The 26,978-nt window shown below is 44.1% G+C and overlaps 1 protein-coding gene across 3 annotated transcripts; it reads left to right on the top strand.

Moving 5' to 3' along the window:
- The first annotated feature begins 7,508 nt into the window (after nucleotides 1-7,508).
- On the top strand, nucleotides 7,509-26,761 carry GABPB2 (GA binding protein transcription factor subunit beta 2). 3 transcript variants are annotated; one of them, XM_090056392.1, is made up of 9 exons: nucleotides 7,509-7,588; nucleotides 9,673-9,812; nucleotides 11,170-11,337; nucleotides 11,959-12,153; nucleotides 12,680-12,830; nucleotides 16,570-16,683; nucleotides 20,382-20,567; nucleotides 23,072-23,205; nucleotides 24,052-26,761. In XM_090056392.1, the coding sequence occupies exons 2-9, from the start codon at nucleotides 9,705-9,707 to the stop codon at nucleotides 24,334-24,336; spliced, it is 1,341 nt and encodes a 446-aa protein (XP_089912518.1). In that variant the 5' UTR covers nucleotides 7,509-7,588; nucleotides 9,673-9,704; the 3' UTR covers nucleotides 24,337-26,761. The 3 variants fall into 3 exon arrangements, with proteins under 3 accessions (XP_089912518.1, XP_089912520.1, XP_089912519.1); XM_090056394.1 differs by having other exon boundaries at nucleotides 7,571-7,649; XM_090056393.1 differs by lacking the exon at nucleotides 7,509-7,588 and adding an exon at nucleotides 7,672-7,835.
- Nucleotides 26,762-26,978: the final 217 nt, after the last annotated feature.

Here is a 26,978-nt window from a genome sequence, read left to right as displayed (position 1 = left end):
CCTTCTGAAGGACACCTGGATTTGAATCCTCTCCATTCAGTAAATGGCCCCTGGATCTTTCTCCCTTTCACTATTGTAGCACACTAGAAAGGCTGGATGTTGTTCTTTTGCTTCTCCTTTGCCAAGCGATCGGGCATCTTTGGCAGCTTTCTGAGTTCCAGAGTCTCCCAGGTGACACAGTGCTTCACTTTCCACACAAGCAAGGAGGCCAAACCTGGCTTCAGCTGAGCCCTATCACATAATTACCTGAGTTGGAAAGTCAATTGCACTCAAGACGTACGGAAGAAGGTATGAAATCCTCTTAAGTGACAAGAGGCCACCTTTCCATTTTACATTTCCCCGGTGAAGATTTTTATTAAAAATAGCCATCAGTTGCCCTCTTGAGACTCCTCAAGATTTTGATACAGAATCTTAGTTTAAAGGATGACTCTGACCCTGCTGTTGGATCTAGCTGATATTAAAGGGACTCCACGTATTGCTTCTTCACCACTGTCCTCTGTAAGGACAGGAAGAAACCCTGGAGAAGTCAATGAATAGATTGTGTTGGGTCAGCCGGCTTTGCTTCAGTGTTTTGTCTGTTATTTAATGGTTTGCCTTGGCTCGGGGCGCAGAACACTTGGAGGACTGTCTGATTGTTTGTTTCCTTTTTTTAGACTCTGGGAAAATGAGAACTTGCTTCCACGGATGGCCAGGCAGGTCAAGGAACCTCTTCCCAAGTATCCTGGCTTCCTTTTCAGGTAAGAGCTGGGTGCTGCTCTGGCTCCGTAGCTTTTATTTTTTTCCTGCCTGTGGGGACTCCATGTCTCCAGGGCTAAGGAGAATTGATATTGTTGTGAGCCCTGCTTTAGAAATAACTCCCCCTCCAAGCACTTGTGATTAAGGGTGCAAGGCACAGTCCCTTGTTTGTGGGCATCAGCTGGGTTTCTGCTTCTACCAGGGGCTGTTCTACTGCTCAGGGCTTAGCCCTTGTCTGTGGAAAATGGGTCCTGGAAAGGAAGGTGAGCAGTGGTTGCTCTGCGTTAAGGAGACCTTGAGCTGGGGAAGATGCTATGTTTGGTTTGGCCAAAAGGAAAAGTCCCCATGTCAGTTCAGTTCTGAAGTTTTGTGGCAGAGCTCTACTGGGAGCGGTCCCAGGGGTGGGGGGTCTGCCTCCTCTCTGCCACTTGCCAAATCTTCCCAGTTCCCTTGGACTCACTTGCCCCTTTCTCCGCTTTGAGTGAAACACATGCAAGTCCAACAAGTAACCCGCTGCTTGACCTGTGTCTGATAGCATCCAGCACTGTCTATGAGCTCCAGAAAAGCACAGCGGGCACAAATCAGCTCCTCCACACTCATCCTACATGTGCTGGAGCAGCAGCAGAAGACACCAGCGCCAGTAAGTTCTTGTCCTTCCCTCTCCTCTATCTGGAAGGGCTTGTGTGTGATCCTTGCATCTGCCCTCCAACTTGGCCTGTTTCCCACCCCCAGCCACAATGCTTGCCACTTAGCAGTCCCACGGCTTGCAGCAAATGAGCCCTTTGAGATGTCCTTGTCCTGCAGTTGGGGCAGCTGCTGCCTGAGCACCCAGCTTCCCAGCCACCACTGGGGTGCAATCCCTCTCCTGTACTGGAGATGCAAGGCTGGGGCTCCCCTGTGGTGCTGGGGCCCTGTGCCATGCTTGGCTGCAGCCAAGGGAAACCTAGGTCACCTGGGCATGGGCAGGATCTGCAAGATCGAGGGGTTTTCCTGAGAGAAAAGCTCAGGCTCTGGAGTGGGAAGGGACTTCTTGCTTGGTCACCAAGTGCTGTGGTGCTCGGAAGCTGCATTTTGCTAAAGACCTGATCTTTTCTGAGTGGAGGCAGCACTGATGCTGCCATTTGTGGGAAGCAGCCAGGGCAGGCAGAGCTGCTTCCCTCCTGGCTGTGCACTTGTGCTTTTGAATACAGTCTAGGTTCCTGTCAGGTCATGGGCATTACTTACCCCTGCACATGGGGACACTTCACAGTGCTTGAGGCTGGATTTCCAAATGTGCCCCAGGCAGGCAGCAGCTGTCAGTGGCATGGGGACAGCAGCCCAGGAGCCCAACCCTGTCTACATAATGGGAGCTTCTGAGTCTTGGGATGCTTATACTATTACTCAGGACCAACTTCTAGCCAAATGGATGGGACCGACGGATAGAAAAGACAATGGGACAGGAACGTGCCCTGCAATTCCCATGTGGCACCATGCCAGGGCTAGCACTCACCCTGATCCCACTGACTGAGAAGTTAGCATGGTGATGTGGGATCAGGGCTGTGGTACTGCTGGGAGCAGAAGTTAATGCCCAACCTCTGCCACACTCAGGATGCAGGAACTTTTGTGTCCGAATCCTGTTTGCAGCCTCTTTGTCTTTCTCAGACGTTCCCATTGAAGGGTCAGAGGATTCGTGTTCTCTGCACGTGTATTAAACCATGTCCTGCCAAGGGTCTGCTGACCAACGTCTGCCAGTCTGGAACTGGAAGCACAGCTGGTAGAGCCTGGCAGCCTTGAATTCCCCCGGGGAAACAACCTTGTGAAAGTGCTGTGCCCATAGAGGAGTTCCCTAGGAAGGACAGGCATCGACCTGAGCCCCAACGTCTACTGCTGGTTGCCTTTTCTCCTTCTAGAGTAGTCAGAACCGACTCTGGCTTTGCTTTATTTCCTACATGTAATTTAGTGTTGTGCGGTGTTTCTTTCATGCTTACTTGTGGGTGGGGGCACAGGGCCACGGGAAGACTGTCTGACTACTTGTGTTTTTCTTTTTTCAGACTGTGGCAAAAAAAGATCGTGTTTCTAAGGCTTCTAAGTAGCACCAGCTCCTTCCCAGGTATCCTGCTCACACCTTGTCCACTCCCCCTTCCAGCATCCACTCTCTGCCCCTGTGGGACATGGGTGTCTGGGCAAGGTGAACCTCTGGTCTGACCCGGTGAACAGCAGTTCTTCTGTTCTGCGCCATGTTAAATCCTAATCTAAGGTGCTTGGCCCTAAACCCGTGCTACCCAGCTCATGAATCCCAAGTGACATGCTGCCTGTGAAACCATCCCAAGGTGATCTCCTCCCCAGGAAAAGCCAGCTGAAGAGGAGCACAAGGGCAAAGTATGATGTTGCCCACAGCATAGTGCTCACTGGGTACTGTTGCCCTTGGGTTGCTTAATCCTGGGGACCATCGCCTGAGGCAATTAAAGGCTTCTTAAACCTTACAGAGAAATAAGATTTATATTAAAATAAGTCCAAATGTGCCTTCTAATGACTGAGTGGACACCTGTCCCCAGGATCTCAGTTGAAATATCCTTATGACATGATTCAATTTACGCCCTGTTCACTGAATTCAGTCACTTATTTTTTCTTCACTGGTCTCTGCAAGACCAGATCCAAACTCCACAGAGATCAGTGAAGAGATTCACATTGACTTCCTGGGGCTTCAGTTCCACTTCTTTCCCTCGGTCCCAAATGCTCTCCTTGCAAGAAATGGCCCCTGGATCCTCCTCCCTCTCCCTATTGCAGGACCTGATTTGCCATCTTAAGCACTGGATGATGTTCTTTTGCTTCTCCTTTGCTAAGCCATTGGCTTCTCGGGCAGCTTTCTGGCTTCCAAAGTCTCACAGGTAACAATGTGCTTCACTTTCCAAGCAAGCAAAGAGTCCAAGCCCAGCTCTAGCCAGGCACCATCAGTGAAAACCCACACTGGGAAAGCCAAGGAGAATGCAGCCCTACTGAGGATGGTAAGCAATGATCTTAGCAGCAATATCACTATTACATTTAACGTTTCGCCAGTGAAGATGTTCAAGTACCGGACAGTTGCCCTCTTCAGAATCCTGAAGGTTTTAATACTCAATTTTAGTTTAAAGGGTGACTCTGACCCTCCTATTGAATCTGGCCAATGCTAAAGTGTTTCCAAGCATGGTTTCTTCTCCATTGTCTTGTGTAAAGACAGGTAAAAGCGTGAAGAAGCCAATAAATTGATAACCTTGGGTTTGGCAGCTTTGCTTTAGTTTTTTGTCTGTTACTTAATGCTTTGCTTTGTTTTGCTTTGGCTGTGGGCACATAACCCTTGGAAGAGTGTCTGACCACTTGCATTTTTTTTTCAGGCTCTGGGAAAACATGAGCCTGCTTCCAGGGATGACCAACCATCTCAAGCAATTCCTTCCCAGGTACCCTGGTTTTCTTTTCAGGGGACAGCTGAACACAGCTCTGGCTTAGTAGATAATATCTCTTTCTCCCTGTGGGGACTCCAGGTCCCCAGGCCTAAGGAGAGTCCATAGCGTTGTGAGCTCTGCTTGAAAATTACTCCCCGTTCAAGCACATGTGATTAAGAGTGCAAGGCGCAGTCCCTTGTTTCTGGGTGTCAGCTGGCTTCCTGCCTCTATCAGGGCTGTTCTCCTGTTCAGGCCTTAGCCTTGACTTTTGGGAATGGGTCCTGGAAAGGAAGCTGAGCAGTTGCTCTGAGTTAGGGAGACTTTGAGCTGGAGAAGACACTATGGTCGGTTTGGCCTAAGGGAAAGGTCCCCGTGTCAGTTCATTTCTAAAATTTTGTGGCATAGCTCTGCTGGGAGCGGTCCCAGGGGTGGGGGATCTGCCTCCTCTCTGCCACTTGGCAAATGTTCCCCTTCCCTTGGACTTGCTTCCCCCTTTCTCCGCTTTGAGAGAGAAATGCATGCAAGTCCAACAAATAACCCAGTGCTTGACCTGTGTCTGATAGCAACCAGCACTGCCTGCAAGCCGGTGAGCAGCCCGGAAGGCACAAATCAGCTCTGCGACACCTGCCCAACAGAAGCAGATGCAGGAGCAGGAGACACATGCTGGTAAGTTCACGTCCTTCCTTCACCTGCATCTGAAGGGCGTGTGTGTGATCCTTGTGTGTGCCCCCAGACTATGCCTGGGTTCCTCACCAGCAACACCCCTTGGTGCTTCCCGCTGGAGTGTGCGTGTGTGTGCGCGACCTCTCCTGTGCTGGAAGCTGCAGGACTGGGGCTCCCCTGCCCTGCTGGGGACCTGGGCTAAGCTCAGGGGGGAACTAAGGCAGAACCAGGTCACTTGGCCCTGAACAGAATCTGCAAGCTTAAGGGGTTTCCCTTGGGCGGGGGGGGGAAGAGGGGATCTCCAGGCCTGGAGGTGGAGGAACCCCTTGCTTGGTCAGCAACCACCTGAGTTTGTGGAAAGTGCCTTTTGCTTATGGTCTTGATATTTTTCAGAGCGCACAGAACAAGGAAGCTGCCATGTCTGGGAAGCAGCCAGGGCAAGCAGAGGTGAGTAACCTTCTCAGATGTCCACTTGTGTCTTTGAATGCAGTCTAGGATCCCTTCAGGCCACTACCCACGGGGACACTTCACGCTGCTTAAGGCTGCATTTCTAACATGTGCCCTTGGCAGGCAGCAACTTTCAGTGCTGGGGGAAATGCAACCTATGGGGCCCACCCTTTCTCCCTGATGGCAGTTTCTGACTCTTGGGATGCTTATAGGATCCCAAGTATCAACTTCCAGCCAAATGGATGGGATGGACAGATAGACGAAGTGATGGAAATGCAACGTGCCCTCCAGTGCCCATCTGGAACCAATCCAGTGCTATCACTCACCCTAGTCCCACTGCCAGGGAAGCCAACCATGTGATGTCGGATCAGACCTTTGGTTCTGCTGGAAACAGGTTTATGCCCCAGCCTCCCCCAGATTCACAATGCAGGAAGCTCTGTGCATGAATCTCCCTTTGCAGCCTCTTTGCCTTTCTCACAGGCTCCCACTGAGATGATTCATGTCCTGTACACACATGTATAAAAACCCGTCCTGCCTAGAGACTAGGTGTCTGCAGGCCTGTGTCTGCAGGCCAGTGTCTGTGGCCAGTGTCTGCAGGCCTGGATCCTACAAGCTAAGGTGGTACAGCAAGGCAGCCTTGACAGGTAGGCAAAACTCCTGAGCAACTAGGAGACTTCTGTGAGCTGTTTATCATACAGCTGGAACAGAAATCCTAAAGCTCCTGTGGAAATGTTCTTCAGGTAGGAGCTCCTGTATCGTTCCATCTTTCCCAGTTGCATCCCTTGAGACGGGAAGTGCTGGGTTGGTGCACAGTCTTCTCTTACCCCAGTCCTAACACAGTGGGGCTCCAAGGCACCTATTATACTTCACAGCCCTGTGAGTAACATCATGTTCAACTTTCTAGACAGGAAGAATTTGGGATCCTTGTCAACCTGGGCCCAATGAGAAGGGGAGGATCCAGTATCTCCTGGAGTCACTGGAAAAGGTATCACGTCTCTTAGTGCTAACTGCTTTTCCAATTCTGCACTCCAGCAATGGCCCATGTGGTAAGAACGTATTCGAAATTGCCCTTTCGTGTACTGGGCTGGAACATCTTTACATGGCATTTCGGCTTCCAGGGAACTGAATTAGCTTGATACCACTCAGATTTTTCTTTCTCTTCACAAAGTCAGGAGAGACAGGCAGGTGAGGGTGTTATGTCTTGGGACATGTCTTGAGGGTGTTCTGCCTGGTGACCTTGATTGTGCTGTGCCAGTACTCCTGCTGGGACCATAGCCAAAGGTTCCTGTCTAGAGGGTCTTACCCATCTGCTCAGGGTCAGACTGACACATTTTGGGGTCAGGAAGGAGTTTTACCCCGTGCTCAGATGGCTGTGAACTGTCAGGGTGGCGGGTTCCTTCCTTCCTCTGTAGCGGGAAGTCTGACTTGTACCCACTATCTCTTGAGTATACATTGAACATTTCACAGAAGATACTGTGGACTCGTTCAAGAAACGTTTGGATGCCTATCTTGCTGGGATCCTGTGTCGCCAGCCGACTTCCTGCTCCTGGGGCAGGGGGCTGGACTTGATGATCTTCAAGGTCCCTTCCAGCCCCAGTGTCTATGAAGTAGGGGTGCGCCTTCAGGGCCGATACCGATAGTCAGGTGTTTGTTTTCAAGGAGGCATGTTGGCCGATAAGGCTGCCTCCAGCTGCTCTGCATGTTGAGAGGGACCGAGAATAAGGGAAGATCAACCCGCCCCTCCCCACCGGGTCAGGCGGATTTTCCTTATATCGGTGCAAATCCGATATGGGACCAATGTATGGTGCAGCTGCAGCCCCGAGCAGGAGAAAGGCCGGACGAGCCGGGGCCAGCACCGCCCCAGGACCAAAACACGACACCCGTGTGTGTGTATGGGGGTGGTGATTGCGGGGTGCCCTACCCGGGGTGCCGCAGCCGAGGGGGGGCCCCGAGTTGCAGGCGGCGGCAGAGCCCCGGGCACGGCTGATGGCGCACGCGGCTGAGGAGCCCGGTTTCGTCCTTGGCGCCGCGTGACGTAGCACCGGTGTTGTGACAGCTCACGCTGTTGCCTCCGCGTCGGAAAGGAATCCCCCCGACCCTGCCAGCCCTGCCGAGGACCCCCGGCACCCCGCACGCGGGCAGGGGTTGGTTCATCCTAGGAGGGTCCCCTAGCGCGCGGGACGGGGTGGGAGCTGGTGCTGCGGCTGCTCCCTCCGCCTCAGGGCCGGTGGCGCGGATCCCTCCGCGCCCGGGGCGGAGCCTCCGGGCACTTCCGGGTCCGCCATCTTGTCTCCCGCCCTGCGGCGCTGCGGGGGGTGGCGCCCCGGGCCCGGCCTGGCGCCCAGGTGAGAGGAGCCCGCGGGTCGCCGGGGGGCACGGGCCGCCGGGGACCCCAACCTGGGACTGGTGGGTGTGGAGTCCGGCTTGGAGCCGGGGGGCGCAGGCAGACGAGACGAGGTCCCGTCGCTGATCCGTGCCCGGGTCCCGCTGGAGCGAAGGGGCTGCCACGCGCCCCACGTGGCGAGAGCCGAGTCTAATCCCCGGGAGACACTGACAGCATTTTTAAAAATCCCCGGGCTACGAGCAGCTCAGGTGCGGGGGGTTTCGTGCTGTGCTGGTGCCAGCCCCAGGTTTGGGGGCGAAGCGCGCGCTGGCCGGGTCGCAAGCGTGTGCTCAGTCAGACGAGCTGGGTGCCTGGCACCGACACGCGCGTGGGCACGTCCTGGGCCCCCGTCCAGTGCAAGCGCGCGGCTGTTTTGTGTCGCATTGCCCGGAGAGGGAGGATGGAAGCCAGGACGCAGGCTTGCGGATCCCTTTACAGGTTGGGCCGTGTGAGTGGGAGCTGGTTTCAAAGCAGAGGGGGTTTTTTTCCCCCTCCCTTTTTTTTACATGTTGGATTTCATGAGTGTCAGGTCATTGTGGCAATGGAATAAAATGATTCAGCTCCTGCCTTCTTATAATTCACGTTGCGGACAGCGGCGCTTGTAGGAAAGTTAGAGGCTTTAAAACAATGTGGCGTGCCAGTTTACAAGTGTCAGGTATCTGGGTTGGAGCCGTATTGGTCTAGAGGGGGGGTGGGGAAGCAATCAGGACTCCGGGTGGAGGTGATATCTTTTATTAAACCAACTAGATTTTTGCAACAACAACAAAAATCTTTAATTGCAAGCTTTCAGGCACAAATGCGCCTCTGCAGACATCAGAGAAAAGATTCATAGGTGCTGGGGTGTGAAGGGACCTCAACAGATCATCGAGTCCAACCCGATTGTAAAAATTGTAAAATGAAAGTTTGTATTTCATAGGAGAGTTGAAGGGGTGATAAAATGCCCTGTTTGGAAAAGTTCATTTTATATGCAGATTAGGCTCACAGAAAAGTTGGAATAGTCTGTTTACCTCAAAAGCTTGGAAGTAAAGAATTTTTTTGTTTTGTTTTTGCAAAAATCTAGTTGGATATCGCCTCTACCAAAAGTCCTGCTTTGATTTTGCAAGTGGAAATTTGACACTGTCAGTATTGCCGGATGAAAGCGTATGTGCGTGTGTGTCTGCGTGCACCAAATTGTTAATTGAAGTATAACGTTTTGTTATGCAGCTTTCCTTCCATTCATTCAAATTATTTTTAACACTTGAAATTAAGAAAACAGTATTGCACTTAGGACCTGTCTAGGTCCTTGTGGAGTTGCAGATAAGCAGTTGACCTATAGCCATTTGAACATTGCACATAAATTAATTTCTAGGCTTGAAGTCCGTATTTTAATAGGAATGAAATTCCATTGTATATATGTCATGGACATGAGTGTTGTATTTCAGTCTACCTTATTACCATATTTATAATTTTATAATACAGTTTTAAAAAATAGAAGCATTGTTTCTTGGTAGATTTAATAAAAGTCTGGGGACTTCAGAATTATGGGACTTCAGAATTATATTTCCACTTCTAATACAGACTGCCTTTATGATCATGAACAAGTCATTTGAGTTATAAAGTTCCCTTTGTTCTCTGTGAACTAAGGGCAAGATCACTGGCACCTGCATGTGGGGCGGAGGGTGGTTGTGAAGCTCGAATAATGGCTGCAAAATGATTTGAAAATAAAAATTGTTGCATGCTGTCGTTACTGGTTAATGATGTAATTGTCCTTACAGGTCTGATCCTGGAATCAGATCCTTATCGGCAAACTGCATGTCTACATAGCTGCCCTCAGTTAAATGGGGTTGCGTGTCAACATTCTCAGCTGATTCAGTTTCAGGATCAGGCCTGTATTTTTGCATTCCCATCATGCTTCAAAAATGAAATATATTTAAGTACTTAAAGCATTAAGTAATATTTACTGTGTTGGTCACAGCTGCCCATTGAAAATCCATGCCCCAGGTCTGGTGGATGTTGTTTTAATCATACCATGCATTTTAAAATATTTGCTTGTCTTTTTTTAAACAGCTTTCTGAAAATATCTGTTCCCATGTATAAAAATGTCGTTAGTGGATCTAGGGAAGAGGTTGCTAGAAGCAGCTCGCAAAGGACAGGATGATGAAGTGAGGACATTGATGGCCAACGGTGCTCCTTTCACCACTGATTGGGTATGTTTTGAGCAAAAAAGGCCCTCTTCTCTGGTATAGAACGGAGGTCCTGGGTGGCAGTGTGATAGCAGGTGACAGAATCTGTAGTTGCCTTTTAGATACACTTTCAAAATACCATTTGAAGACCAAGCTGATGAATAACTGCATTTTATCGCTGACAGATTCAAAGTACTTCCTAGTCATATGATAATAAATGACTGTTTATAGAGTTCTGGGCCCTGATCCTGCAAGCTGATCATCATGGAATGACCTGTTTCCTAAGTAAGGCTCATGTGCTGAGCTTTGCAATTGGAATAGTTCTGCTAAACTCTGTGGGGCTTCTTGTGGGTAGTAGAGTATGTGAATAAATGTTTGCAAAAATGGGGCTAATCATGACATTGCCTTCTTCGTAAATGACCGGTTTGGGTCCTTTGTTCTTGGGGGAAAGTGCCAAAATAATTCCTTTAAAAATGCTTTTTAAGATAACATTTTGTCAGCATATTTCAGAATATAGTTACCTGACAATACAAAGAAGGCAGTGACCTGCTGTGGTCAGAGAGTGCAAGTGGGATTTAGAGCTGGTATAAATGGACAGGTAGTGAGCTTTTTAATTCTTATGGTAACACAGAATTATTTGAAATGAAGCATCTTTAAATATTAGACAGATTTTTAGACCAATAATGAATTGATAACTAACCTAATGTTAACATCTGCTTATGTGACTACTGTCTAATTTATGTGCATTTAGTCCCATACAGTGCAGGCACTTGGTGTGTTAAGTCAGATTTCCAAAACTGAACACAATAGTCACTGAAATACTTGGAGGAAGTAGTTAAATGTGAAGGACAGCTGGGAATTGTTTAGGAATGCTTTGTGAGGTCCAGAAAACCCCTGCAGTTTTACAGTTTTGGGGAAAAGTTTTCTGTTTAAAAAATAATCAGTCTGTTTAAGAAAGGTGAACAAACAGACTTCTAGCAATATTTTAAATCTTACCCTATCTAATATTGGTAAAATTCTTGATCATAATGTAGAAAACGTTAAAAGCATTCAAGACATCTTTCAGAACACAGAACAGGAATGAGGGTAATGTTTTTCACTGTAATACGAATAAAACAAGTGTCACAGCAGATAAAGAGTACATTTGTTCCCAAAACAGCAGATGGCAAATACATAAATATATTCACAGGTAAAGAGCTTAATAGTTTACCGAAGAAATATCTTTTGCCTTTTTAAGTAAAAAGGTCAGGTGCATCTTTTTCTTTTACAGAATTAGTTAGTTGCAGTTTCTTAAAAGTGCTTATGTGTTCATTATAATTAATATATGCTTCATGGACTGCTTTGAGCAGAGAGTAACTTTGTCTTCTTAAATCACTTTTAGCTTGGAACGTCACCTCTTCATCTTGCTGCTCAGTATGGCCACTACTCAACAGCAGAAGTGCTGCTCCGCGCTGGTGTTAGTAGAGATGCTCGAACCAAGGTAGACAGGACACCTTTGCATATGGCTGCAGCTGATGGACACACGCACATCGTAGAACTACTAATTAGGGTAAATGACATATCATGGGTAAAACAATATGGAACACAAATCTAATAGCAAACATTATTGTACTACTTGATCAACCTTCTTTTTAAAAAAGTTATGAGGCCATTAGTGCTTGCTTAGATATCTTGGTGATAGAAGACTGCCCCTTTTTTCATATGATTTTAAAATTCTTCTTTAAATTTTTCAGTGCAATTACAGTTTATATACTGAAACATAACAACCATGCAGTTGGCGCACTGGCTGAACTGGGTGTCGTGTCAGTCATTACTTCACTTCTGCCTCAGGTCAGACAGGTTACCTTGAGGTTCAGCCTCGAATAAGCTGAAACAGGTCCCTCTCTGGAGTCATCCTAAATAGACACTTATTGAGGAAAAAGGGAAGTGCATCACTTAGATTAAGTTAATAGTGTCCTTTTAATGTCCATTTGCACTTGTGATCATAAGCAAAACATTTCAACTAATTCCAAGGATGAATATGAGGAAAATTGGTACCAAAACAAAGCCTCTGAGTCCTTTGGTGTTGTGTGTCTGAATTTGTTAACGCTTTTCTTTAGCCTGTTTTTCTAGAATCATGGAATGTTACTACTCTAACAGTACACTAAATAAATGCTTTGATTTCTCTCAGAACGGTGCAGATGTAAATGCCAGGGACATGCTGAAGATGACTGCCTTGCACTGGGCAACGGAACACAACCATCAAGATGTTGTAGAGTTGCTGATAAAATATGGAGCGGATGTTCATGCTTTCAGCAAGTTTGATAAATCAGCCTTTGATATAGCTCTGGACAAAAACAATCCCGAGACTCTGGTAATGCTGCAGGTGGGTGAAGGAAGAATACTGTTACCTGCCTGTAGCACAGTGCAGTAGAATAAGAAGAAGTATTTCTTACAGAAGTTTCTCTTTGACATACTTGAATAAAAAATGAATGCTAGCTTGTATAAAAGATTGCCTTATCAACCAGGTGTTAAATTCTTAGAGTAATAAGTTTGAAGCATTAGTTCTGTAGTAACTGATTGGCATTGCATCATGTGTAAGCAGTGGAATACTCCTGAATTTGTGGCATGGACCTTTTTTGTAGATTTTAATAAGCCTGCTTCAAGGAATGAAAATTAATATTCACTTTCTTAAGTTGATTGTTTGATTAGTAAAGGTCTTTAGAAAGCAGGCCTGACTGTCTACTGCTTGTATGTAGCACAGTGACCTACACCGCTCCTTTGTTTTTGCCTCACACTGTTGCAAACTGGTGTGACAAAATTGGGTCCTCAAAAGTACTCGAAGGGACACACAATATTTATGGTGTTGGAGATGAGATTAGAACCTGTACCTTATTCATCCTGTTCTTTAGGAGGCAATGCAGAATCGGGTAAACTCAAATCTGGACAGATCAAATCCCATCACAAGCACAGTGACTGTTTCCTCACCATTCATCCTTACTTCAGGGGAAGTTCTCAATCTTGCCAGCCTCGTTTCTTCAGCAAACACCAAAACAACCTCAGGTAGGCTGTTGTGAATACATAGGGGAAAAGTTTCCTTTGATTGTTGTTGGTATACCAGGTGTTTAGAGAGATGCATCCCTTAGTTCAGCTGCCTCAGGAGTAGAGAACACACAGTCCAAGTTACTAGGCAAAGAGTTGTAAATAAAGTGGGGTGCACCAAAACTAAAATTAAGAGTTATATTCTGCCCTATCCATAAAACTTTAGGATGACAGTCAAAAACAACTCACAAGATGAGAGAGAAATACCTGTACTAGCCAAAAATATACTATATTTGTAGGAGGGGATGAGCCTGCTCTTCAGCTGGTGCAGATGCATGTAGCTCGCTTTCAGCAGAGCTGTCCTGTTTACACCAGTCGAAGAGCTGGTCCAGTGTATTATAAGCAAGAAACTAAAATGGTTATAGCCCAAGAACTAGAAAAACTTGACATTTAATTAGTTTACCATTCCAAAAAAAATGCAGTTCGGCCACGTGTACGTAATCCTTATATTTATGCAGGAGTCAATATCTTGCTTAATTGGTTATCTACAAAAGTAAAATGAGTGTTGTATATTTAAATGTCAAACGAGAAAACAGATGGGAAATCCTTCTAGAAGAAAAAAATATTGGGTCCACAAACCAGTAGCATGTATTATATTTTTTGTCCAATTAAAGATGAGAGAGAAAAATAGGAGATCTAGTTATTTCTGTCTCCCTTAGTTAGAAAAAAAGTCATTTAATCCTGAATATAAATTCTTATAAGCCTCTGAATTTTTTTTTTGTAATTTGAAGTCCAGACCACTGTTTCTTTTCAGTCAGATGGAGGCCACTAAATACAAAGATTATGAAGGGCTTTACTCTGCAAACCCTTCTGCATGTGTTTTTTTAAGTTAGCGGGGCATGAATGTTTGCTTTAGCTGAGTGGGGCAACAGTGCAAATGTTCATGTTGATATTTCTGTTTTCAGTTCTGCAGCCAGAGCTACACAGGTGATCTCTGTGCCTGTTGCATGACCCTGCTGATTTCAGTGGGTCTGTGAACACGTGCTTGTAGAAACTTGTCCTCTGATTTATTCATTTAATACATTTGACAAATTCCATCCCTTTTAAAAAAAACAAACAAACAAACCTGAAATTCTGAGCAGAAACATTTGTATTATATACCATGTGGCTAATGCCATGCTTTCTCAGCAGCGTCTCAAAGCAAGAACATTCCTGTATTGTGTACAGGCATAAGACTGGAAAGGGACTCCTGAACTCTTGATATCAGACATATAAATAATTCCTTTCATTATCTTATCACACTGAGTCTTGAAACTACTTAAAATGTTTGCCTCCTGCTCTTGGAAGACTGCTTATGAGCCTCATTCCTCAAATAGTCAAAACTTTCTAATTTCCACTCTAAATCTATTCATGGTTGTTTGTTTTATGCTGGCATTTTCCTTTAGTTTATACCAGTGGTGCTCAACTTCTTGCCTATGTGCCAGATCTAGCCTGCAGAATCAGATAATGTGGCCCCGCAGGTTATGTGCTAACCACACATGGAATTTGCCTCACAGACCAACCCCATGCCACTCATCTGGTCTGCAAGCTCATACAGTTGGGTGCTATTGATTTTAAATGCTTCTCTCCCCACGGTATTCATCCTCTGAAGAATTAGTAAAGAGTGGTGTCAGCTCCTCTTGGCCTTCATTTTGGTAGACTAAGAAACCCAGGCACCTTGTCTCCACTCCCCAGAAAGGCTCTCTTCTCCTCCCCTGCCTGCGTTCCAGTTTGAATTCACCTTTTTTAACTGGAATAATGCACAGTATTCAAAATGAGGGCCGTGTACAATGGCCTTATTACTTCTCCATGTCTCCTAGAAGTATTTCACCTGGTGTATCCTAGGCATATTGACATTTTGTATAGCCATACGGTGTTGATGGATCATAGATTTCTTGTGATCTACTAACTCAGCCAGGTCTTCTGCTCACTTGTTTCCAACAGCAAGTTAGTGCTAACATTAAAAAAGATGGGGAAAAATCCATTAAAGACATGGTCTTTCCTGTTTTTTGCTCTCAGCTTGATGACATAAGCATTTTCCCTTATCCCCACAGGAGGGCACTAGTGACTCTGTTTTCAGCCCAAAAAATATTTTTGCTTTTTTTTTTCCTCACTGGTTAAGGCATTCTTATTTAACTTATTACTCTTAGATCATCACATTTTTCCCTTTAAATCTCATAAGGAAAAATAGCTTGCCAGGAGATGCTTGATAAGCATCTAAAAATAGTTCAGTGAGCATACAAATTTGGCCTCATCTATTTATATTTCTTGTCATTCCCATTATCTCAGTCCTTTTTAAATCGGGTATTACTGTGGTCAGTAAAAGGAAGAGGCTCATTTGTGTTGCTTCAACAAATTGGCAGCTGCATTCCAGTAACTTGAAAGGCCTAGTGCTAATAGTCCTTGCAGCAGTTCTGTTTTTATTACATTTCAAGCAGGAAAACCCCTACTCCACACTGAGCTGAATTGCTTGAGTTGGCATCCAGACCGTATGTTGAAATTGTGAAACAAGAATTTGGGGGGATGGATTTGCTTGTATTGTTCAAGCTGCTTTGGATTACTGAACAGCAAGTATCAAAGTAGGAATTTTGGAAACTGGCATAGCCAGGACATGACATATAGCAGTCACTTTGGCATAATGCAAAAGTGTTTATGCTGTGCATGAGTGTCATGTCCAGGCTGAAATAAACTCCCTCCAGAGGTGGTGCAGTCACCTACGCTGGAGGTTTTCAAGAGGAGACTAGACAGTCACCTCGCTGGGGTTGCTTAACCCCAGTTGTCATCCTGCCTAGGGTGGGCGGGCTGGAGCTGATGATCTGCAAGGTCCCTTCCAGCCTCTAACAATCTATGAATCATGGAATTGGAGAAAATTAGGGTTGGAAGGGACCTTAGGAAGTCTAGTCCAACCCTGTTGCTCAAAGCAGAACCAGCCCCAACTATGTCCTTCCAGCCAAGGCTTTGTCTACCTGGGCTTTAAAAGTCTCTAAGGATGAAGATCCCCTCCCACCTCTCTGGGTAGCCTGTTCCAGTGCTTTACTACCTTCCTGATGAGAGATTTTTTTTCCTAATATCCAACCTCAACTTCCCTTGCTGCAACTGGAGGCCATTGCTCCTTGTTCTGTCATCTGCCCCCACTGAGAACAATCCAGCTGCATCCTCTCTGGGACCACCCTGCAGGGAGCTGAAGGCTGCTATCAAATCCCACCTCCATCTTTCCTTCTCCAAACTAAATAAGAGTACTGAAGCTCAACTGTGTTTATGTGAGGCTCTTCATTTTGATCATGCAACGTGGAATGGGTTTTGAAGACATTGTTCACAACTGTTCAGAATGAAAACTCAGTGAGGTGCCAACTTAGAGTTTGGTAGCCCAATAAACTATTATATGGCCTGTTATAAGTCTCTACAACAGTAAAATAGTCCACCTTGCATCAGTTCATTACTGTGAATTCCTTGGAACTTGTTCCTAGTAACATGCATTTAAATCCAGTAAAATGAACAGTAGGTGCAAGATATGTATTTCAGGTGTTTTAAGAATAGTATGCTTGGACTGTTTTAGCTCTTGAAGTGATGATGCTGAGTATGTATTACATGCTGGAAAACTTTTTTTTTTTTTCATTTGAGCAGTGTGGTTTGCTTTCACAGTTCCTCTTGCATTGATTTAAGGGTAAAACATGCTTCTACTGAAAATATCCTTCAGTTTACCTTTATCTCTTCCAAACAGGCGATTCCCATATATCTACAGTGCAATTTTCAAACTCAACAACCTCAGTACTTGCTACCCTTGCTGCACTAGCTGAAGCATCTGCACCCCTTTCCAGTTCAAACAGAGCTACAAGTAGGTGAAATGAATCTGACATTCATATAAACTTATTTAATCCCTAGCAGGTAGCTTGCAAGAAATCTCAAGGAAATCAGGTTAAGTGCAGCTTGTAAATGAATTCACCATAACTAGAGAGAGATGCTAAATGGTGACATTTGACAGTGTCTGTGAGACTATTAGATTCACTTGTTATCGCAGCTCATGCTTATTTTATTTTACTACCATAGCTGCCTGTGTTTTATCTCTCCCTGCCCAGCTTCAGAGCTATGAAACAGCTTGCTTGGAGTGTTGTGTCCCAGATTTCATAGTTTATGCATTTTCTTGACTTCAAATAAAATGTTGGCTTTATAACCATCATTTTGGATGTCATAAGACCTTGGTAGAATGTGCGTTCTGTTAATGTTTTATTTTGGAAAGTCCTTTTGCAACATTTTTACAATGTGTAGCTTGTGAAAGCTAGCAGCTGACTTTATTTTGATCAATTTAAGGTTTTTTTAATAAGCCTTAAGTAATATCTTTTTAACACTTTTTTTTCCAAAAACGGAATATTTCTTAATCTTTAGTCTGAAGATAAACTCTAGCAGCACCTTCCCCACTCCCACGTAATAATTTTCTATTTCAGATAATGTGTTATACTAACTGCTCTCCACCTTTGGCTACTTTATAAAGGTATGTGAATGAGGTCAGATACCCCTCTCTTTCTTACATTAGCATCCTACCCACAGAATGGGACATGTCTGAGGAGTCCTAATTTCCTTAATATTTGCATGAGCTGTCTAGAGTTTTATGTAAAAGTATCCAAATAGCCAAACAGGCTTTCAGATGTCATCCAGGTGAACTAAAAAGTATTCTCATTGGTTTGGTTGTGCTTAAATACATGAGCAGTAGGGCTGTGCAAAACTTCGTCACTAGTTTTGTTTTGATGCTGTTTTGACCTTTTTGAGATTGAAACAGCCTCAAAATGAAACAAGGCAAGTCGAAATGTTTCACCGTTTCAACACTGTTTCGCCCATAAGCTATCATGCGGAAGGTCAAAACAGCCTATAACTTTGTCATTTTGGGGCATATTTGGACAAAACTTACAGAAACGGTAGCCCCTTCTGAGGGCATAAACCGTGCCAAGTTTCAGGAAGATAGGTGCATGGGGGTTGGAGAAACTGCACCCCAAAATCTTGTCATATGTATGTGTTAAGCCACAGCAGAATCAAAACTGCAGGCTTTCTAGCTCCTGCTGAGGCCACAAAGTCTGCCAAATTTCAAGGAGATAAGGGCTTGGGGGAAACTGCACCTCAGGTTGTGGACAGGCAAAACTCATGACGTGGGTGACACTGTGTGTTAAGGCACAGCAGGGTGAAAGCTGCAAGGATGGTAGCCCCTGCTGTGGCCACAAAGCCTGCCAGCTGTCAGGGAGATGGAGTGCAGGGCCCCAAAACCCTTGCACCTTAGTTGCTGACTGGCAAAACTTGTGACATAGATGATCCTCAGTGTGTTAAGGCGCAGCGGGCTGAAAACTGCAGGGGTGATGGCCCCTGCTCAGGCTGCGAAGCCTGCCAGCTATCAAGGAGATCGGTGCAGGGGGGTTCTGGGGCCCTGCACCCCTAGCTGCTGATAGACAAAACTCGTGACACGGGTGCTTGTGCAGCTGACTGTGTCTGTCTTGGGGCAGTGGATTGTCTGTATTGATTATTTCCTCTCCTTAGTCCTAGTTTTGTAGGTGTTAATTCATGCTCGTTAAGTCATTATATCATAGCTAGGTCCTGTGTATTGAGCTGGTCCTTGAGTGAATCATGATTGATTGGTAACACAGTGACTTAGTGCCTTAACACACACAGGGTCATCTATATCACAAGTTTTGCCTGTCAGGAGCTTGAGGTGCAGTTCCCCCCCAGACCCCTGCATCTATCACCTTAAAATTTGGCAGGCTTTGTGGGTTCACCAGGGGCTACCACCCCTGCAGTTTTGACCCTGCTGTGGCTTAACACATACATATGACATGAGTTTTGCTTTCAAGATTTTGGGGTGCAGTTTTCCCAAACCTCCTGCACTGATCTCCTTAAAACATGGCAGGCTCTGTGGCCTCAGCAGGAGCTGGCATCCCTGCAGTTTTGACCCCACTGTATATTAACACATACACATGGTGTGAGTTTTGCTCTCAAGATTATGGGGTAGTTTCTCTGAACCCCCTGCACCTATCTTCCTAAAACTTGGCACGCATCATTCCCTCAGAAGGGGCTACCATTCCTGAAAGTTTCATCCAAATCTGGCCAGAAATGACAAAGTTGTAGCCTGTTTCAACCTTCCCCATTATATCCTATGGGCAAAGCATTGAAACAGGGTCCAAACAGCAAAATGTTTCGACGGAACGAAATGGAACAGCTGTTTCAATTTGAAACAAAAGTTGAAACGAAACACATGTTCTGTCGAAATGCTGGTCGAAATGAAACGCTTCCATTTTGCACAGCCCTAATGAGCAAGTTTCAGGCTGTGTATGTGCAGAATGTTTGCATTTGTTCCTCTTCTGAGCTGCTTATTCACATTTGTGCCAGTGCTCTAAATTAAGGTGTGAAAAGCGAATGTGGGGTTTTTTTGGTTTTTTACCATCATAAAGCTGTTTTGGTTCTTTTATTAGTAATGCTTTGTCTACGTGTGCAGATACTTCAGTATATGGATTATGCTTAGGCTTGGCAGAATTCAGTTTCTCTTTTTTTAATCATTTTGACCGAAAATATCTATGTTTATTTTTAAGCATGTATTTCAATTTTGATCTTTTTTGGGGGTCTTTTTTTTTAATTTTCAGGGTTGCACAAAACTAGGAGTGTGGGCAGCAGACAATTTATTAATAACACTATACTGTTAAAAGTATATAAAATCACATGTCCAAATGTAAAAAAGTAAATATCCATAAATCAGTAAATCATACCTGCTTTAAATCATTCTGTAGTACACTTTAAAAAAAAAAAAAAAACGTGAAAAAGTCCAAATTACAGTACTTCTGTGTTGGACCAGCATCCCCACATGTCTACAGGCACCCACTCCATAGTTTTAAAATGAGGACTGTTTGGTTAGAAAAACCAAAGAGTAGGTTTAGATTAGACAGCCGCAAGAACTACTTCGCAGTTAGGGCAGCTAGGAGCTGGAACCAACTTCCAAGGGAAGTGGTGCTGGCTCCTACCCTGGGGCTCTTTAAGAAGAGGCTTCATGCCTACCTGGCTGGACTCATTTGAGTCCAGTTTTTCTCCCGCCCAAGTGGGGGGTTGGACTGGAAGATCTTCAAGGTCCCTTTCAACCCTACTTCTATGATTCTATGAAACACATGACATATCTTGACATTTCATTAGAAGAAACTGCAATTTGTTTCTCAGATAAAATCTCCAGCAGCTGTACTTTAAAATAGTCATTCTCTAGAATATTCACAAAAACAGTGAATATTTCAGAAAATATCCTATAGCTCCTCTTGTCATCACACACCCCATCAGCCTTCGTTTTTCTAATGTCTTTCTGTAAATTTCAGTTATTAACGATGGAAATATTTTTTCATCTGTCTGTGACTGTGAAATGAATTCAACATTTATCAGCATTTCCCAATTAAAAATCTAATCCTGCCAAGCCTAATTATGATGCAGTGAGGTTTGACTCCTTTAAGCATTGAGGGGGGTGGTTGGTTGTTCTTAAGATGGCTGATTTAGGAGGATTTTTTGCTCTGATTTCTCCAGCTACCACAGAGGAGGTTGTAGAAGCAAATTCTGTAGACTCTGCAATACAGCAGGTGGTTGGCAGTGGAGGTCAACGAGTCATCACAATAGTGACAGATGAAGTTCCACTCAGCAGTCTGCAGACAGCTATTCCTACCAGTGGCATCAGCCAGCCTTTCATAGTGACCATGCAAGATGGGCAGCAAGGTAAAACACTACGCAGTTTAGAAAACTTGAAGCCAATTTTAAGTTTCTTTCTCAGAAAGGAAAAAAAAAGTGCACACAAGCACACTCACACTGTGGTTTGTGTGTAAATACAAACACACTATATAGCAAAGTAGCTTTTAGACTGTTACTCATGTTTGTGGTATGATGTTACAAGTGTGTACTTGGAGACTTTGCTCTATGAAAGGGTAAGGTAGAAAATATCAATGGTTACTTTACAAAGATTAGACCTTAGAAATTAATTTGTAATTTCACAAAGACACAATGCTGGCCTTATTAGCTTTAATTCTAAAGATTAAAATATAAAGCATGCATAAGTTCATCTTTTAAGACCAGTGGAACTTTTGCACTGGTATCTGATGCATCCTGACTGGTCAGGATTGTTTCCTACCACATGACTGTATGCGTCACTTGGAATATAGACTTTAATGACTTAGGCAATGGAGCTTATACCAGTTCCCTTGGGTGATGATTCCACAGTTTAGTAGAACTTGCTTTTAGGACATTTTTTCCTGGCTATCAGGTTAATTATGCTCTTTCTGTTCTACAGTGCTATTTATATTGCCTTAGGTGATCCTACTCTGTTAGTTTTACAAGTCACGTATGCATAATGCTTAACAAAACAAGGCAGAGATCTATGATACTTCATTTTTCATTTCCTTGAGAATTACAGAACGTCAGCCATATCTGCTAGCTGTAATTCTGTTAACATGCTATATCAATGCTTGCTTATTTGGTTTGATATTAGTAAATAAGAGGATAGTATCAGATAAGCATGGATTTCTTACAACAGAGGGAGATAAATTGTAATGAAATAGCTATTTCAATTTTGCTGCTTCTTTTTCATTAATGGAAAGCAATGGAATAGTTTTTCAGAACAAAAGCTAAGAAAAGGAAGTCCTTTCTCACACAACATGTAATTAAAATGTGGAACTTGTTGCCACCAGATGTGAAAGCTGACAGTTTAGCCCAATACAAAAAGTAATGAACAAATCCTTGGGAAAGGGGCATTAGTAGCTATTGAGCATGGATCAGAGCTTCCTAGACCTTAAGTGCTGGAGGCTCTAAGTGAGAAAGGAGCGGTGGAAAAAACCATGGTCAGACCCAGTTCACTCTTCCTTTCAGCCCCTGCTCTCTGTCCTTGTGTTACACAGGAGACTGGGCAGGAAGGACCTATGATCAGAACCCATCAATGGCACTTGTTAGGTTCTAGAACTATTTTCCAAATTTCAGCCAATAATTCTTGGTCCATAGTGTGTTCTTAGTCGCTGCGGGCATCTTTACATATGCTTGGGTGGATGGGAAGGGAGGGGGGGTGTTTTAATTAGAGCAGCTCCAAGAGCCACTCTTAATTAAAGCACCTACAGCATCTCATGTATTCAGTTGTGACTGCTAATTGGTACACTCCAGACTTGGTTAATCGAGTCTTCTCCTACATGCTGTCATTACAGCGTGTCAGAGCAGCGTCCCCGCATGTCTACAAGGTATCCTGTGTTTTTAAAATTAAGGTTGTTTGGTTAGAGCAATTCACGTGACACATCTCGATATTTCATTAGATGAAATTTCAATATGTTTCTCAGATTTAAAAAAAAAAATCTCCAGCTCCTGTACTTAACATATAGTCATTCTCTGAAATATTCCCCAAAATAGCATATACTTTTTTTACTTAATTCAATTACTGCCTATCAAGAAGATCAGTATTAATTTAACTAGAGGTTTCCCTCGCTTTATGCTGTACATGCGTTCCTGGAAAACGGCACATAACTTGAATTCGCATAAAGGGAACCCACTTTACAATGTAACAAATGGGGATGCATTCCAAGACCTCGACTGTACTGACCTCTAGGCCTATTTCTACCACTTCTATAAGACAATTTTGGTACTCACCAACAGCAGGCAGTACACACAAGCACAGGGCGCTATCATAATGGGGGATGGCAACTACAGAAACATGTTGCAGACCATGAGTGAGGAGCACAGATCCACATGGGAGACTGTTTTGGTGCATGTCACTCTTACAAAGCACCACACAAAGTAGCTAACTGTGGGCTTCCACCACACTGATTGCACACAAGTGAATTTACCTCACATATAACTATTTTTTGGTATAAAAAGGGTTATCACGTAAGTGAATTCATACGTACAGAACCTGCATAAAGCGAGGGAAATCTGTACAGGCATTTTCTAAAACAGTGAGGTATGTTTTTTGTAACACAAATGTTCCTCATAATTTAAGATGTTCCTAGCTAAGTTGTGACTGCTTTGAAAAATCATTCTTTTAGTTGCACTAGATAGGACATCTTATTTCAGGCCAGAACCAGGAAGCAATCCTTGACTGGGTCAGAAGCTCAGCTTCTACCTAGTGGAATTTGGACTTTACTGATTTAAATTCTCTTATTTTAACTTCAGAATTGTCCCTCTCTGTGGATTTTGATTAAGTATCTGTGCTGCTTTGTATAACAACTTCCTGCATTTTAATATTCCAGTTTTAAATGTACCTGCTGGTCAGGTTACAGAGGAGACTGTTATTGAAGAAGATGGTGATGTAGAAGAGGAAGAACAACCACCAGCCAAGAAGCAAAAAGTTGAACAAGATGCCAGTGATTTGGAAGAAAACAAGGTATATGTTTTTGTTCATGACTTTCACTGACAATAGGAACATTCTAAGCAGGTATTCCGAATATACTGAGAAAGTAGGGCTCCTGGTATATTAGCAGAAGCTCAAAATATAAATGACATGACTTGTGTTGCTTTCCCTTGATTTATTGGTATCTTTATAATGCATTTACATAAATGGTTCCTCCCATTCTTTTAATATTCAGTAAGTTAGCATGGGGGTTGGTTAAGTCATTAGTGTGGAAGATGCTCAAATTAATCACTTCTTGCAACCTTTAGTTCATTTTTCAGCCTAAGCTTTTGAGCTGAACTATTCCGCTCCATTGCCAACTCCATCTAAATGACCCCGTAAACTAACTTGCTCTGCACCTTGTCTTGGGAAGCTCTTTATTGGCAGAACTTGCATTTTAAAAGTTTTAGCACCTGTAATTGTCTCTCAGTCTTATGTTTCCTGACTCATTATCACTGTTGCTTTTCTGTCTTAGTAGCCATTTGTTTGCATACTACTTCCTATTATGGAAATGCCACTAATTAGGCTTTCAGAGGTCACTCATAACTATAAAAGTAATCTGATTCCACTAGGTGGTGGCCCAGTGGCTGATGTCTGTCTTAAGGTGTATCCCAGGCAACTCTGATTCACTTACTTTAAGTCACCTGTCAGCATTAGACAGTAACTCTCCAACTGGCTGGGTTTGTACCAGCAGCTTAGAAGCAGAAAGCTTTTTAATCCTCATTGCCTTGAGACACCACACATTTGGAATGCATTTGTTCTGTCACGGATACTGGGATGTTTTGTTTTGGCTGTCACATCAACTTTGGGGTATTAGTCACAGGTTGTCTTGTCTTGTAGGACAGCAATGAAAGGGAAATGTTACAGTTACAATTGCAAGAAGCAAACCGGAAGGCTCAGGAATACCGAAACCAGCTGTTCAAGAAGGAACAAGAAGCAGAGCAGTACCGGCTAAAGCTTGAAGCCATGGCAAGGCAGCAGCCCAATGGAGAGGAGATCACAGTGGTCGAGGAGGTTGCCGAGGTAGATGCTGTTGTTGTATCATCGGAAGAGATGGGGTCTGCAGCCACAGTAGTGGTAGCAGAGCAACCTACTGATGTTGCTGTGGAAACTGTAACCTCCTAACTTTCAAATGACCTTCATTTAAAAAAAAACACAAGAAAAAAAACATCTAAAGAAGGTGCTGTTTGCAAGGAACATTGTGAGCTAGGTAGCATAAGATCTCCACACAGTTAGAAAACTGAAGAACAGAACTGCTTGTGTGGTCCCAGTTGGAGGGCTGAGAATCCCTTCAGCAGCTCCATAACATGGTTTTGCTTTCAGCACAGAACCAAAAGGTGCTTTTTCAGTCGAACCTGGAAAAATGGCATACTTTGTTCATTTTAACCAGCAAGTAATCTAAAAGCCTATTTTGTTATGTAGGCCTGTAACGTTGGAGGGAAGGGGGAGGGGGGGGTTCCTCATTGCCAAAGTAGCTGGTAATAACTCTCAGCTGCCCTGAGTTTACTGCACTGAAAACAGATTTTATGCAATGACCTGACATATTTGCACCCTTTTTGTGTAGTTGTGTGGCTTGGGAGACCGTTCCTAGAAATGTCTGTTTTGGGGTTTTGTTTAACAAGTTGGGACTTCAGGGGAAAGTGAACTTCATTGCCAGAATGGAAACACTAGTGACAGCGTCTGCAAAAAGCACCTTGAGGAAAAGAGAAAAATAGATCAGTCTTTGGAGTACAAAATCCAGACTACACTGAAACACAACCAGTACTCTTGCTGGGGGGGGAAAAAAGCACAGGCTGAGTTTGCATGAATCTCAGTACTTAAGCAATTTGATATATCAGGGAATATCAAGCCTGTCCTTTCTGGTCTGTATTTTAGAAAGTGCTGTCTGCATCTGAATCCTTTGCTGCCAGAGGGCATCACGTTTTCTTTTCTTTTTTTTAAACAGTTTTCTGTGACTGAGTCAGGTATTCTGTTTAGTATTTCTGTGCTATATAGTGGCACCAACTTTGCTTATATATGCAAAATAAGCCTGCTGAGTGGTATGGGAAGACAGCAACTTCTCAGGCTATGCCCATCTTCATAAATGGGTAGATACTTCACATAATTACTAAACAGTACATTTCAAAACTGAAAGCTAAAACCAGAATCCAACAACTGACTTCTCTTTTAGCTAAGTCTTCATGGTCTCCACTTTTCTTTCCTGTACTGTTTCGCTTGGAGGCCCAGCTAGTAAAGTTGGCAAAACTTTCCATGCACAGATACGTAGCTCTCGTTACAGGATAGAAGTAAAACTCATGGGAAGTGTCCCAACTGTGGGATCAGTAATGCGGTTGTAATTGGTGATCATGAGTGAAACAGGTTTAAATTATAAGAATGTCACCTGATCAATTTGGTTGCAGGGTTTAGGAAGGGCTAACTGACCTCTGTCTCAAAAGACTGACATGACGTAGACAGTGCTACTGGTGCCTTAATTAATTTTTTTTTTAAATATCTCTCCTTCATTTGCAAGGTAAGGTTCATGAACTTGATGGTTTTCATTGACAAAATTTGCCATTTGCTCCCACATACAAGTTAGTTGTACATCTGTGAGGTTTGGCAATAAGCACATTAATCATTGTTAATGGTATTATGTACTGATACAGATAGCTCCTTCATTGCATTTCTTTGCCAGCAGATATACCCAGGGGGTGAAAGCTGAGATGGATAATAGAGACTTCATCTGTTAACATGAGAACTCCTCAGATTTGAAACATGGCTAACTCCTTAGAGGAGACTGGCTATCATCATAGGAGCTTGGTATAAATCTGTATGGTAGCTGTTGCTCAAGGGTGGCTGGTTCATAAATGGTAGCAACAATGTTGGAGGTAAGGTCATAAGTAGAGACGTGGGTACTCTTGCTTGAATTAATCAGTGCTCTTGGTCTCTTGCATTTGTGAGAATCCAATCCATAACAGATGTAAAAAGCTAGCATTTTCTAGCACAGAGGTTCCCAGCCAACCAGGCTGCAGCCTGGTACTGGCCACGAAGGGTTGGCTGCCAGGTAGTGGCACAACCCCCCTGCTCGGATCCCTGTCTGGCCATCCAGGTGAGCGGCTTCTGCTGCCGGCAGTCACGTGCAGGGTTAAAACTGGGTGGTGGGTCAGCTCCGGAAGAGAGGCAGCCGCCTTCATATGCCCCATCCTGCTACCGTGCCACTGCGCAGTATTAAAAAGGCTGAGAACCACTATTCTAGCAGCTAGAATTCTGTAGCAACCTTTTCTAAAGCATGAACGGCCACTTCTGTCTGCATGTTCAAAGAGATTCTCATTCTCATGGTGCTTATCTCGTACCTGTTCAGTATATTTGACTATGCACTTTGGCCTAGAAGTTCTCTGACTACACATACTTTACCAAAATCTTCCATTTTTGCTTGTGAACCCTTTCTGGCTTCAGCTAGATTGTGTGGCTGGAATGGAGCAGACTTTGGCATAGCTGCCAACCCGCAGAGTACTTGTATATAGTTTGTATTTATTTTGTACAGAGATTTATAGTATAAAGCTTTTTTAAGATATATGTGTGTGTGTGTCTCATAACAAAAGTGCAGATAAAATATTGTGCCTTTAGAAATGAAGGAAGAAAAAATTTAGCAGTGGATTAATATAAATCTCAGTTATAAAATCTAGTTGCCTTACTGGAAAAGGAGCAACATGTTTTTTGAACAGATATCAGATGCAAAGGCATTGTTTCCTCTTTCATTGGAAGAGGCAGTGGTGTTATCCAGGTCTTTG

The sequence above is a fragment of the Crocodylus siamensis genome, chromosome 6, assembly GCF_052110815.1.
Source record: "Crocodylus siamensis isolate JL-2025a chromosome 6, ASM5211081v1, whole genome shotgun sequence".
Lineage (NCBI taxonomy): Eukaryota > Metazoa > Chordata > Crocodylia > Crocodylidae > Crocodylus > Crocodylus siamensis.
This window is presented reverse-complemented; position numbering and strand designations above follow the sequence as displayed.